The sequence below is a fragment of the Limulus polyphemus genome, unplaced genomic scaffold (genome assembly GCF_000517525.1).
Source record: "Limulus polyphemus unplaced genomic scaffold, Limulus_polyphemus-2.1.2 Scaffold1216, whole genome shotgun sequence".
Lineage (NCBI taxonomy): Eukaryota > Metazoa > Arthropoda > Merostomata > Xiphosura > Limulidae > Limulus > Limulus polyphemus.
The window spans coordinates 70,950-85,023 of record NW_013666826.1 but is presented as its reverse complement, the minus strand read 5'-3'; the positions used below and the strand labels follow the sequence as shown (position 1 = coordinate 85,023).

General features: G+C 32.7%; 1 protein-coding gene across 3 annotated transcripts in view; it reads left to right on the top strand.

Moving 5' to 3' along the window:
• The first annotated feature begins 7,047 nt into the window (after window positions 1-7,047).
• The window catches only part of LOC106462649 (polyadenylate-binding protein 4-like), a 19,507-nt gene continuing 12,480 nt past the window's right edge, over window positions 7,048-14,074 (top strand). For 2 of the 3 annotated variants that reach the window (XM_022389958.1, XM_013922591.2), the window contains exons 1-3: window positions 7,048-7,696; window positions 10,919-11,112; window positions 13,113-13,231. In XM_022389958.1, the coding sequence (XP_022245666.1) occupies window positions 7,504-7,696; window positions 10,919-11,112; window positions 13,113-13,231 (506 nt within the window). In that variant the 5' untranslated portion in view covers window positions 7,048-7,503. The remainder of the gene's footprint in view (window positions 7,697-10,918; window positions 11,113-13,112; window positions 13,232-14,074) is intronic. The other variant, XM_013922592.2, reaches the window with a different exon arrangement.

Genomic DNA, 14,074 nt, shown 5'->3' with positions numbered 1-14,074 from the left:
TATATATATATATATATATATATACAGAGGTGTAGGAGGCAAATACAAAGTGGGAAACAAGGTTTATTTGACCAAGCAAAGCGAGGGAATGTGCGTCACGCGCGCACTCATTATGGCCGGGGTTCAGAGGCTCCTGCCTTTCCCAAGAGTAATTTTCTTAATTTTGATGCATTTTTACTATGACAGACCCTCTCCAGCTCCCTATATGTTAACGGTACTGCAGTGGGTATCAAAATGGCTCCCAATTATGACAACATTTTTATGGGACATATTGAAAACCAGTTTTTACAACTAAGCCCTGTAAAATCTCATACTTGGAAACGTTACATAGATGACATATTTTTCATTAGGACATCCGGTCTTAAATCACTTAAAGAATTTATCTCACATGCAAACTCCTTTCACAAAATAATCAAGTTTACCTGTGATTACTCCCCTACCCAGATTAATTTTCTTGACGTCACTGTTTTTCTAAAAAATGGAATTTTACACACTGACTTGTACAAAAAACCTACAAACAGACTACAATACTGTTACGACAGCTGAAATCACGTGACGCTGGTAACACGTAATGAGTTCTAGAAAGATCGGGGAACGTCACGAATAATCCTGTATTTGCTAGGCGCCCTCTATTCTTGTATGTAAGTGCGCCAGACAATTAATCAAAAAAATTGCAGACAGGCAGATATAGAGACGGACAATTGAGTCAAGCGCGGTAGTAACGTAAGTAAAGCGCGTGAATCGTTCGTTGTGAATTATAGCGTGTGTTTAATTTAAAGTGGCTGTGGAAATTAAGTGTATTGCACAGTTGAATTGAGAAAGAATAAACTAGTTTTATTTAACAAAAGACTTGTATCGCTGAAGTTTCATCGGAAATAAAATATACGAAAAATTAACAAACGAACACAGAGACGTTACCAATACGTTCACTATAAAAGCTGTCACCCCTCTTACACTAAACGGAACATTACCTACAGACAAGCTCTTAGAATACAGAAAATTTGCTCAGATGAAACAGACTACAGAAAACACACCAAGGATCTAAAACAAACCATGTTCCAAAGAGGATATAAAGATACTGAAATCAGCAGACAGAACGAAAAGGCTAACAACACTCAGCGGAAAAACATCCTAAATCAGAGCAATACTAAATTTTCAAATAGAATTCCTCTTACTATTACCTATCACTTTAAACTCAGAAACGTTTCACAAATTCTGAAAAAAAAAAATCATCCACTACAACCGAACGATCGCTTTAAACAGATATTTATATATTTCTTGAAGTTCCCGTTGTCCCCTTCCGAAAAAGCAGAACTCTAAAAAGATATCCTTGTTCATACAAAAGTGAATTTCATCCCACCAAAAAGAAAAGGTTGTCATCCATTCAATAAAGCTCGTTGTCAAACCTGCAAGTTCATAGAAACCACTGACTCATTTTATGACAAGCACAACCAAAGAAACTAAAATATTCCAAGAAATCAGTTGTGTAACACAAAACACCATTTACCTTATACAGTGTAAAAAATACAATTATCAATATGTAGGACATACACAAACAACTGTTAGAGAACGTTTTAACAACCATAAATCTTCTATTAACACCGAACAAGATCTCCCTGTTGCTCAACACTTTAACCAACCCGGTCATTCCATTAACGATGTTACTCTCGTCGGTATTGAAACAGGATTCAAAACTAAAGCTGATAGAGAAATAAAAGAAGCTTATTGGATCGCTAATCTAAACACTGTTCGACCGTTTGGAATTTATTTAGATCCTGGAATCTCTGATCTCCGATGATTGGTTTTATCTCTGTCAGATACATATTTTTTATTCTTTGCTTATTTCTTTCATGTAGTGTGAACCCTAACTTTCCTAAAACTTAATATTTATTTAAGATAATTTTTCATACCTGTTTGTATAAATTGATTAGCTGAACATCTGTTTTTCAGTCAGTCTCTAGGTATCAACTTAAACACTTAAGTACAGTTTTATACACATATATTTAGCCAATTCTAAAGCAAAATATCCCCAACACCTTGTTACATAAGGCTCTCATCGCTGGCTACATTGTACCGGAAATGAGACACTTACAACAAAACATGAGAAAATATACTGAACAACAAATCCTCAAATACTGTTAAATAACATTTCAACATATCTTTTATCCAACTTTAAAAACTTTTCCCGTCACTGATGTAAGACTAATACGACTATAATTACTGGAATAATTTTATCACTTCCATGTAAAAGAGTAGTAATATTGACCAACTTCCAATCTTCTGGCACCTGTCCACTATTCAAAGACTTACCAAAAATAGTAGCACGTAGCTATATCATATTCTTAACCTTCTTCTAAAACCTGTATTATCTAGCCCAAGAATCTTATTATTATTTAAACTCCTTAATTCCTTTTGAACAAGTTTGGAATTAATTTGATCATCTTGTTTCCATCTACCAACTGTTTAGAATAAGGAATATTACTTAATAAAAAAGGAAGAAAACGTAGAATTTAACAACCCAGACATTCCATTATCATCTCTCAAAAGGCCTTGGTCTCATCATAATGATTTGCTTACTCTTACTGTAATTAAAGAAATTCTTCTGTTAGTTTTTACATTTTCAGCTAACACCCACCTGTATATGTTACCCCATTGAATGAAGTTATGTTATTTGTTTTATGTGTGTGTTAGTATTTTACAGGGACGAGAATGAGTTATACTTATTATTTACAAAATATTTCCTGCCTTCTTTACTTAACTCTTAAGTTCACATACAAATTTCAAGAATTTCAAAAATATAAATGCATGCTGTTTTAACTATAGAACACTGGTCAAGGAAGTTGCTAAGTTATTTTTGCTCTAATTAATTATTTTTCTGGCTCATACTATTACTTGCACTTCCTCATAGGAAAGATTGCTATAAAGTAGAGTACACTGTGTAAAAGAGAACATCAGTATTTTCTACTGGCAGATAAGGTGATACCTTAGGGTATATTCTCAATTTTTTCCCAGTAGAAATGACTAACAATGACATAGGTAATGGATGCACTCTGAGAATAACAATTATTGCTTTGTATATGCAAAGATCTCTGGAAGGTCCATTAAAGGCATCGTCCTCCACAAATTCATGTTCGGTAAAGAGTGTTTCATTCTGTTTACATTGAGTTCATTTTCTTTCTTTCCCAATCTCATTCAAAATCTGAAAAATTCAGTTCAATTCTGTATGACATTTCTACTCAGGCCTCCCTTTATTCCGCGGATCTTACCAGATTAATCTTGGATGAAATCAATGTACCTTATAATACCAAAGAGAGTGCTATTATCTATTTCTGGAACAATTTTTCTGATACCCAACGCAAATGTTTTTACCTAAAAGCATTACTTACTTAATCTCTCGAGTGTGTATTTGATGAACAGATGAAAGTAACTGTTTCATAAATTATCTGTATTTCTACACTAGAACGATAGCTTAACCTATACATCTTAACTAAGTGTATTTTCGCTAATTACGTAACTCATTAATCCTAAAATGACTAGTGCTGTGTTTGTCTGTACGACGTCTCTGTTCGCAAATGTAAAATAATATTTAAAATATCGATTCTACAAAAATCTTCAACAGAAAAAAGAAGAAACGATACTTTTGAAAGAAATAGCGTAGTGAAAGTAATTATAAGTATAAATAATCTAGAAATGGTTGGTGGAAACATTCTAGAAATGTTCCTGGTGGCAAAGACATATGTACAAATAATCTAGAAATGGTTGGTGGCAATACTTTAGAAATTTTCCTGGTGGCAAAAACATATGTACAAATTATCTAGAACAGGTTGGTGGCAAAGATATATGTTAACTTCAAGATAAAGCAAATCGACTTATTCCGCCATGTTGAGCTTAAAATTGCCCACTGTGTTGTATAGTGATTTGAAAAATAGAAAAAAAATGATAACAATTTAAAATGCTAATTGTGTATACACAGTCTAAAACTTATTTTAAACAAAACGTCAGTAGTTTGTCGAAAATGTTAATATTATATATGACATAATTTAAGGACAACAATGGACCACTTTGGCTATCCCATCCAATAAACTAAACTTTAAAATGAAAATAAAATATTCAAAGTCAGCACTTATTGTTCAGATATTTATCAAGCCTTAAATTTTCTTAAATTAACTGCATTTACCACATCTGAAGGCAATCCATGCCAAAGGGCAACCACCCTGTTAGAAAAATAAAGTTGTCTTAGCTGAAGACGTTTCTACCCTGCCAAAATGTATCCTCTAGTCTTACCATATCACTTGAAAGTATGAAAAAGATGATGTATCAACATATAAATAACAATCTTAAATACAGATTCCCTCTAATTCTTTGTTTTACAAGAGAAAACAATTTCAGAAATCTTAGCCTTTCCTTTCATGACAATCTTCCCATCCCAGGTATTATTCTAGTAGCCCTCCCCGAACGCTTTCTAACAATTCAATATCCTTTCTAAGGTAAGGATCCCAAGATTGAACACAAAACATAGTTTAAAATTAATACTTATTAGTATTGCAACAGCATTGTGTTTGCTATAAACAAGTTATAAAGAGAAACGCCACTTCACTGAAGAATTGAGAAAGCTTAACGGCAGTTTTTCCCCACTGTTATACAATTTTATTCATCAAAAGCTCATGATTAGGTTTACTTTTTGTAAGTAGGATGTATCAGAAAAGTACTGTTTTTGTTACATTTAACTTTTCAGACACTTGTACATTTTTAAATTTATAATTTTTCATTAGGCTTAGTTGTGATAACAAAAAAAAAAAAAAATATGTGCAAAAATCCCAAATACCTTTAGTACTGTGATGTCATTATGAAAAATCTCGAGTGAGTTACACAATAGACTATCTATTCTATGCCCACCACAGGTATCGAAACCCTGTTTCCAGCGTTATAAACTTTCAGAAATAATATGAATAAGTAGATCAGTGGAGCTTTTCAATTGGAATGACAATAATTACGTGTTTAACTTTTTCGTTTTACTTTTCACAAGACAGTTAAGCACTGCTTATGTAAAACTGGCCTGGAACTTACAAAATTCACTTTTAACTCATTGAATGATGATTCGCCGTATAGGGTACGGTCGGCCTTCGGCGGTTGAATGCGAGTGTGCTGTATACATAGAGCGGCTCACAAAAATTCCGCAGCCACAGTCAAAAGGTTAACATTTCAAAATCTAAAGGTAAAATGCATCACGTGGAAAACACTATTTTACAGAAAAAATAGGACTCACCAAATAAAAACATTAGGCTCTGACGCTGCACTTGTTCAAACCACACTTAGGTCCCTATTAGAAATAAATGGAATATAAAAATTAACAAGAATTATCTTAAAACTTCAATATTAAAGCCAAAACTTCAGATTCTTTCTATAATTTGTTTGTTTGTATTTAAGCAAAGTATACACAATGGGCTAGGATTTGACCAAGATATTTATCACAGAATAATGCTAAAACTCTGAATAACTGAATCTGAGAAAGAAAGAAAGAGACTGGGAACAAGGTAGTGTCTGAAGTGAGGAGTCTTTAATCAACTCATAAATAAAGTGAGTGTCATTGCTGTTGTTACTATTGATTTTACTAGATCTTGGCTGATATTGTTGATTCTTCGAAATTAAGAAACATGTACCAGACTTATTAAATTCAATGTTTCTTGCCCCCCAGTGGCACAGCGGTATGTCTGCGGACTTACAACGCTAGAAACCGGGTTTCGATACCCGTGGTGGGCAGAGCACAGATAGCCCTTGTGTAGCTTTGTGCATAATTAAAAACAAACAAACAATGTTTCTTACTCCACAGGAAACGTCGAATTATACATAAAGCGACTGGTATTAGACACGTGACTGGACATTCTTATTCAAACAAAGATTAGGTTGTAATCTCGAGATATCACGTGAACTACCATTGAAGGACACTGCTGTCAACATTTGTGCACAATGTGTAGTATTACAACAAATACATCCTGAGCAGAACAGCCATCATCTTTTCGAGAATAACGAATGTGAGGGCAATAAAGCTAAAAACAACAACAACAACAAAAAAAAACAGTTTTATGTACTAGCCCTGAAGAAGTCGAAAAGGCGAAAACATATTTTGAAATAAATGTTCTCTTATAATTATTTGGAGTGTAAAGGTCTTTTTTTTCTAACTTTATTGTCAAAACGCTAAAAATCGTGTTTTGTTACCCGCAGTGGTCAGAGAACATAGAGCCCAATGTGTAGTTTTGTACTTAAAAACTATATGCAAACAACTGATAACGTTCTATTTGAAACTTGCACATATTTGCAGAATGAATGAAAAATTCAGAATAAAAACTGTAATTAGATAGACAAATAGAAATGCATGGCATAATCATATACCATAATGTTAAAATGTATCCTCATGTGACCAGAATAGCATTTTTTATACAAAAGTTCTCAAGCTTACGACGTTAACTTTCGCGTTTCGATACAACCAAACAAAAAATGTCCTATTTCTTATTACATTTGTGTACGTAAGCTTTTGTAAACAATATAAATAAATATATATATATTTCACTACAAATTTACACCATTATATAATTTGAGTTTACATTTCTTAACTTATTGAAAACTAATAATATTGTTCTTAATAGTTAAGTATCAAAAATATATTTATGTATGATAATAAAAAAAAGCATCAGATCTTAAATTTGCTGAGGTAAATGTACCCATGACCTACTTTATGTTATTGTAGTGTAGTGTACCGCTAGGGCGAAATTTGTAGACCCGTCATTCGAGAAATGTAACCCCGTTTGAGAACTGACGTTTAACGCAGTAGTAATCCGACAAACACAAATAATTAGATAAAATAACTATGAATACAGATCAGTGTATAAAAACTTTATGATTATATATTTAAGATGGTCTGAATTAATCATATCTAAATATATTTAAAGGATCAAACTATTAAAATATGAAAAGGGAATATTAGAATAATAATTTTCAACTCATATGTGCGGAAGAATATATCTTTCATATATATAAACGTCTTTCGTAGAAACGTAAAGCCTCTTCCATCTTGTCTTTTTTGGAGTAGGGTTGTTCACGTGGGTTAAAAAAAATATTTGTACGCTTAGGATAATAAAAATAAGTTTAAAAAAATAAAAAGAACAAAAAAAAATCGAAAAAGTATTAAAAGAACCAAAAAATTGTGGAAACAACAAACTATAGGAGCAAGTTAGTGTTAATAGTTAGGCTAAATGAGAAATCTGTAACTTGTGTAAAACTAAAATATACTTGCTTAGTGACTGAAAGAAAGGCCTAACTTCTACGTTACATTTATTGTATTGATATTAGTAGCCTAAGCTTAATTTGTATTTTCAATGAATATTTGAAAAGCTGAGTGAGTAATCTAATCTGTGATTATTTACTCAATTACTGTGACAGAGAATAGTTGAAAAAGGGCGTTTGTCTGTGTTAGTGTTACTGTGAGTTTGAGACCACCGACAAAACATGAATCCAAGTGGCCCAAATTATCCAATGGCTTCTCTATATGTTGGAGATCTTCATCCTGACATTACTGAAGCTATGCTTTTTGAGAAGTTTTCTTCTGCTGGACCAGTTTTGTCAATTAGAGTATGCAGAGATATGATCACTAGAAGATCGCTAGGATATGCCTATGTAAATTTTCAGCAACCTAGTGATGGTAAGAACAGTTAAGTTTTAGTTGTAAAAACTTAAACTTTAAAATCACATTTATGTGTTTCTTTGTATTTCTGCAATGAAAGTAACCGTCATTATTATGTTATTCTTTTGACTCGCAACAATACAGACCAGGAGAACCTTGTTGTACAAACGAAATTATTGCTTCTGATGTTCAGTAAAGTATAAAGTTGTAATTTTATGCAAAATGTACCAAGAAAGCTTAAAATAACAATAGGCTTTAATGTTTAAATAGGATACTGCCACAGTGCTGCCTGAAGCAGGAAACTTGTATCCCATACAATACATTTTCCGTAGCCTGTGAATCATCCCAAGGCTGACAAAACCCAAGTTACAATTCTTGGTGTATTTTGTGTAAAATTATTATATGTTGATATTCTCATTATCAGCTTTAGTTGTATTTGGGGGTGGGGGGGGTATTCACTAAATAATAAAAAAAACTTTTCTAAAGTAAAGGATAGAAGATCATTTGGCCCATCTAGGCTATCCCAGTTTATAATACAAGGAACTGTTTGGTCCTTCAAGGCTGTCCTTGTACATCTTCCCTTGAGAAAAGTAAAAATTTAAACTATTCCTCTCATAAATTCTGGTAAACTGCCAATGACAACTCATAATTTAGCTTTCTTAGAAAACTAACTTGACAGGAGCTTATTCTGTCTTTTGGAGGTGTTAAATTTCTATCCTCTAATTGTGTTACCTTTGGAATTCAACAACAACAAAAGTCTTATCCTTCAGTCCTCCAGGTAATCTTGTGAACTTGAGGAAGATGCTGTAACTATTTTTAAGAGAAAAGAGATCTTACCTATAAGATAAACCTACCATCTCCGGAACTGTCCTAGTGTTTTTCTTCTAGGTCTGTGAGGAGAGCTAACTATATTAGCTGTACATATGAACTCCTGAGATTTGTGCCACAGCACACAGCAAGGACAATTTTCCTCTGTTTCAGGAAATACTGACATAATACAAATATAAACTTGTACATCTGATGTAGCTACATTTTTTGGGGGGGTGAAAGAGGTCTTTAAACCTTAATATTAATTATTATGTTATAACATGCAACTGTCACATCACAGACCTTTGGAGATGAAAACATTTAAAACAACATGTACTAGTACTGTACTACTGGGTGTGCAAACACCACTTAAATCTACCCAAAATGGTTTGTGGAAATGAAGTGTGCAGTTGGTTGGAAATGGAAATACCATTTCTGATGTATGTCAAATGAGATAGCAATATTAAAGAAGTTACTGTAAAAGTGGAAATGGAGCTAGGCATAAGCCATATGGCAGGTGGAAGCACTGGAGTTTGTATGTTTGAAATGATTCGTGAATGACATAGCTCATCTGCTAGCCCATAAAGGACAATATTTATGAAATTATTATTGTATTAAACTGGTGTAAAAGAAAAAATGCCTGTTTATTCATTTACTTGATTATTTATTAAAATACAATTTTTGGCATTCTGGCTGATTAAGTATCCATAATATACACTGCAAACTACAGAAAAACATGTCATTGTTTTTACATCATCATTAAATAAATAAAGATTTAATAATTTATCTTGAATAATGAATTGTAAGATATTGCACAGATTCAAAGGTTAAAAAAAAAATTATGCACTACTTGTATAATCTTTGGGAACATGTTAAATTAATATGATATTGAAGTATCACAATCTCTTACGAAGTAACAGTCTTAACCACAATCTTAGTCCTACATGAACCAACAAGTGAATGGGTAAAAGCAATACTAAACTCTGCAGGAGCAAAGTAAAGCTCGGCTACTCTTTTTGTGTGTGTATATATGAAATTATTACTTCTCTAAAATTGATAAAGTGACGAAAATCATTGTTGTAAAGTTTTGTATACATTTTTATTCCATTTTTGTAAGAAGGCTGCTTGTCAAGCTAAAACTTGCCAGGTGGCGATTATTTTACACACATAGACACACTGGGTAATACATGAAACAAGTTGTCCAACATATAAACTGTTACTATATTTAAAATTTTGCTCAACAAATGGATTAAAGACAGTTTGTGTAGGAAATCTAAGCTCCATGAAATGTGACATGTTATTTAGAGTATTTGATTTTTATAGCACTCGTGTGCAAATTGCTACTTTGTTTCTAAATTTCGAATTTAGCAATGATTTAAGTGAAATGATTGTTAAGCTGAAGTAAAGTTACTTACTAATTTCAACAGTTATGCCTATTATTCTCAAACTTCGGTATGGAGTTGCTTCACACCAATGTGAGTATCCCTTTAGCACCTGCAATAGATATTAATGTGAGAAAGAACCCATATGTACTGCATGTATCAATGTATATGCTCTGTGGCCAACAGCAAATACAAATATTTAAGAACTGAAAATTATAAATTGTTACAGCTTAATTTTCTGAGAAATTACAAATTTATTCTGGTAAAATAAATTTGCTTTAATTTTGTGAAAAATAGTTATATACAAATTGTGTGTGAATGATGTTGACGCACCTATAATCTGAAGCACTGCACCCAAAGTTTTTGGACTGTTCATATTCCATTACTTTTAGTATTATTCTGTTGTTATGTTATGAACTTTGGTTTTGTCTTTTCCTTCAGTTTGTGTTTACATTCACAAGGGATGTCGTAAATGGCTTGTTCTCCATTAGGTCTTTAGAGAGTTTACTGTTTAATACTTTTTGTATGATTTCAAAGAGTGGAATATGACTTTGTGCTTGATGTTATCTGCCTGCTTATTTGTGGAACATTCTTGGTATCTGTGCTTAAGAGAGGCTGCACTGGTGTTTTATTCCTTTTTAACATCTGTATTTCAAGACTTGTTCTTTCTGGAAACAAAGCATTCTTATAATGAATGGTTTGTTTTACAGCCAAGGTCTTTATCAGTATGTGTGTTTCTTGTGTTATTCGTGAGTTATCTTGATAAACCTCATGTGTAGGAAAGGGAGTTTCATATTCAATGTTTGTTTAGGTGTTCATGAATTCTGGTAATTAGGAATGTTCAGTTAACTTGTCTCTGCCAAACCATGGGACTCTGAAAAGCTGATTTAAGGGTACTAACAGCAAAATTGTTAAAGTAGAGGTTAATGAATGCTGATGATGGGTGAACCCATGAGTTGGCTTTTTTGTTGTTGGCAGTATTTTTTCTTTCAATTTAGATGCAAGGTGTGTTGATAGAGAAATAAATGTGATTGTCTTATAAATATTTCAGCAGAACGTGCCCTGGACACGATGAACTTTGACACAATTAAGGGTCGACCAATCAGAATCATGTGGTCTCAACGAGATCCTTCTCTACGAAAGTCTGGCTTAGGAAATGTCTTCATTAAAAATTTGGACAAAAGTATTGACAATAAAGCCATGTATGACACCTTCTCAGCATTTGGTAACATCCTGTCCTGTAAGGTAAGATGGTACCCTCACTGACTAATATGTATTTCTAATAATATCAATATTTGGATAAAGTAAGGCAATTATCAAAACTAGCCATGCTCTGTCCATGTGTCTTAACAGTGACAGTCTATTCCCAGCCACAGTGTTGGAAAACCTCCCTGTCCCAAAGTTTGACATTAAACTTGAGTGGATACATACCTGATATATTCTATCAGCTTCACAGAGACTTGTATGTATAAGACAGTGTAGAAAGATCATACTAGGTATGTAATAATGTTCTAAATAGAGATTAACTCTTATTTCTATATTCCAAAGGTAGAGCTAGATTATTAGTGGTATTTTGTAATTGATAATCCCATTAATCAATTGGTATATTGTTCCTTAAACCATGGTGCACAGGATAGAGAAAGTTTGTGATGGGTGCTGCTGGTTTGTTGCCTTCCCTCTAGCTAGCAATTCAAGAGGGGGGGTGGGGGTGGCAACTGCTGCTTCACAGTTGCTTTCCTTTAGTTGACAGTTAGTGATAGTGGCACATAGCCATAGTAGCTTTGATCATAACATACAGGGCAAGGAAGTCTGGTGGTACTATTTCAATTACTTGGAATAATAAAAAATACTAGTAGAATGGGAGTGCTCTTCCCTAGATTTATATGATGTATGTTTCAATAAAACTACAGTGAAGAATGGGAGTGCTCTTCCCTAGATTTATGTGATGTATGTTTCAATAAAACTACAGTGAAGAATGGGAGTGCTCTTCTCTAGATTTATATGATGTATGTTTTAATGAAACTACAGTGAAGAATGGGAGTGCTCTTCTCTAGATTTATATGATGTATGTTTTAATGAAACTACAGTGAAGAATCGGAGTGCTCGTATATAGATTTAGGGTGTATGTTTCAATGAAACTACAGCGACGAAAGGGAGTGCTATTCTCTAGTTATTTGGAATAAATCCAATAGAGGTCAATTCAATGCCATCTAGTAAGCACTGATTGTAATACATAATATGTGTATAACTTTGGGCAAATAATTAAAAATACAGTGAGAAATGGTTTTCCTGACTTAACTTTGGCAAATATTTGTTTGATAGGTGAAGGGTGCCTAGGATATCTTGGGCTAATAACAAAATGGGTAGATCAGAAGTACTGTTTGTGTAAATAGGTCAATTTAACATTGCTAGACTTGTTTTTCCATGTCTAGTATTAATGCCTGACAAACAGTTTAAAAAAAGCAAGGTATTCAATAATCAGTTTTTTTAACCAATAAATCAGTTATCTTTTTGTGTTATTTTTTATTAAAGCAGTGTCACAGTAAATAATTGGTTACATCTGTAGCATGTAATGAGTATAACCCTTGGGGAACTTCAAGTGAGTGTATTTTCTCACCAGATTTTGTTTGGTGCACAACTCCATGGCTGTAGTGCAATTTACTAATTTTGATTATTACTGTCAGTTTATATAAAGTGAAAAATGGCATTATCCATCTAATTCAAAGTTTTAACATTTGTATAAATAGTAGCATCAAAAATGAGGGGGCAAGTACCAACACCCAACCCATAGTATACTCTAACCTCACATTTCATAGCTAACTGAAATGAATAAATTTTACAAAATCAAGCTTGACCAACAAAGAGGCAGTTAAGGCAGTCAAACGTCAGTATTTTTCTTTGTGAGCCAATCAAAATTAAGATCATTCATGAAATGAATTTATGGCTTATTTATAGAATAATTATTGGTAAAAATCACTTAGATTAAAAACTTAATATATATATATATATATATTGTACATTGAGTGAAATTTACAACTCTGCTGCTGGATAAACGAATATAAAGTGTTTAACTTATGAGCATAAGAACTTTAACCACAGTATGCCAGACTAATGTTATAAGAGATCACTGAAATAAGATTATCATTAAAACAGTTATTGTAATCAAAGAAGAGTTATAAAAAAAATGTATCGGTTCACATATTCAAAATCAGTTTATGTAAAAAAAAAAATTCTTTTTATATCAGGTAGCTACAGATGAAGAAGGAAACTCCAAAGGTTATGGATTTGTACATTTTGAGACTGAAGAAGCTGCTAATAATGCCATTCAGAAAGTTAATGGCATGTTGCTTAATGGAAAGAAAGTGTAAGGACTTTTGTTGTTACAAAGGTAGTATCCAGTTATGGGTAGATTTTTTATTATTATTATTTGTTAACCCAGTAGCCCGGGTACCCTTTACCGCGCGTAACACAAGGTCTTAGTGTCTTACATTCAAAGTTTTATTAAACTTTTTGTTTATGTTATAGCAATTAAAATAACATAAAATCTGAGCTAATAATACATATTTTACTAGGATACAAGTTTTAAGTTCTTAATTCTAAAAGAAATTATTTAAAAAATTCCTGAATTTCCGCTAGTGTGTGTGACCCACGTGACACATTTTCTTAGCATGTCATCATCCCTCTTTTATCCATCGCCCCTCGAAAATGTACGAAATTAAACGTAAAATACTCTTTGTAAAATCATTATTGATCAAACAAACCATAATTTTTATAGCCTTCAATTTTGTTTGGTTACAGAGCTATCAAATAGAAAATCAGAACCATCCTACCACACCCACCTGTCACATCCTCACTTTCACAATTCATTGATAGTTCTCTCTTACGTTTCATTATATATATATCATAATATAAAGTCACAGTTTTCATCTATCAAATCACATATTGTATAACATTGTATTCTGAACAGAATATCATTAATTTCACTCGCATTACAAGATTCGTTCCCATCCGAAAGTTAAGGACTAGCTTAGATGAATTTGTAACGGCTCTTGTTGCATAGATAAAAAGCCAGGAATATTTTTGAATAGTGACTTTGTCTACTTTTTGCATGTTATTAGTCTATATTTTCTGGTGCATTATTTAATTAAAAACCTTTTTTAACTGCGTTACTATAATTACTATAAAAAATCAGGCTTAACTCTAGTTG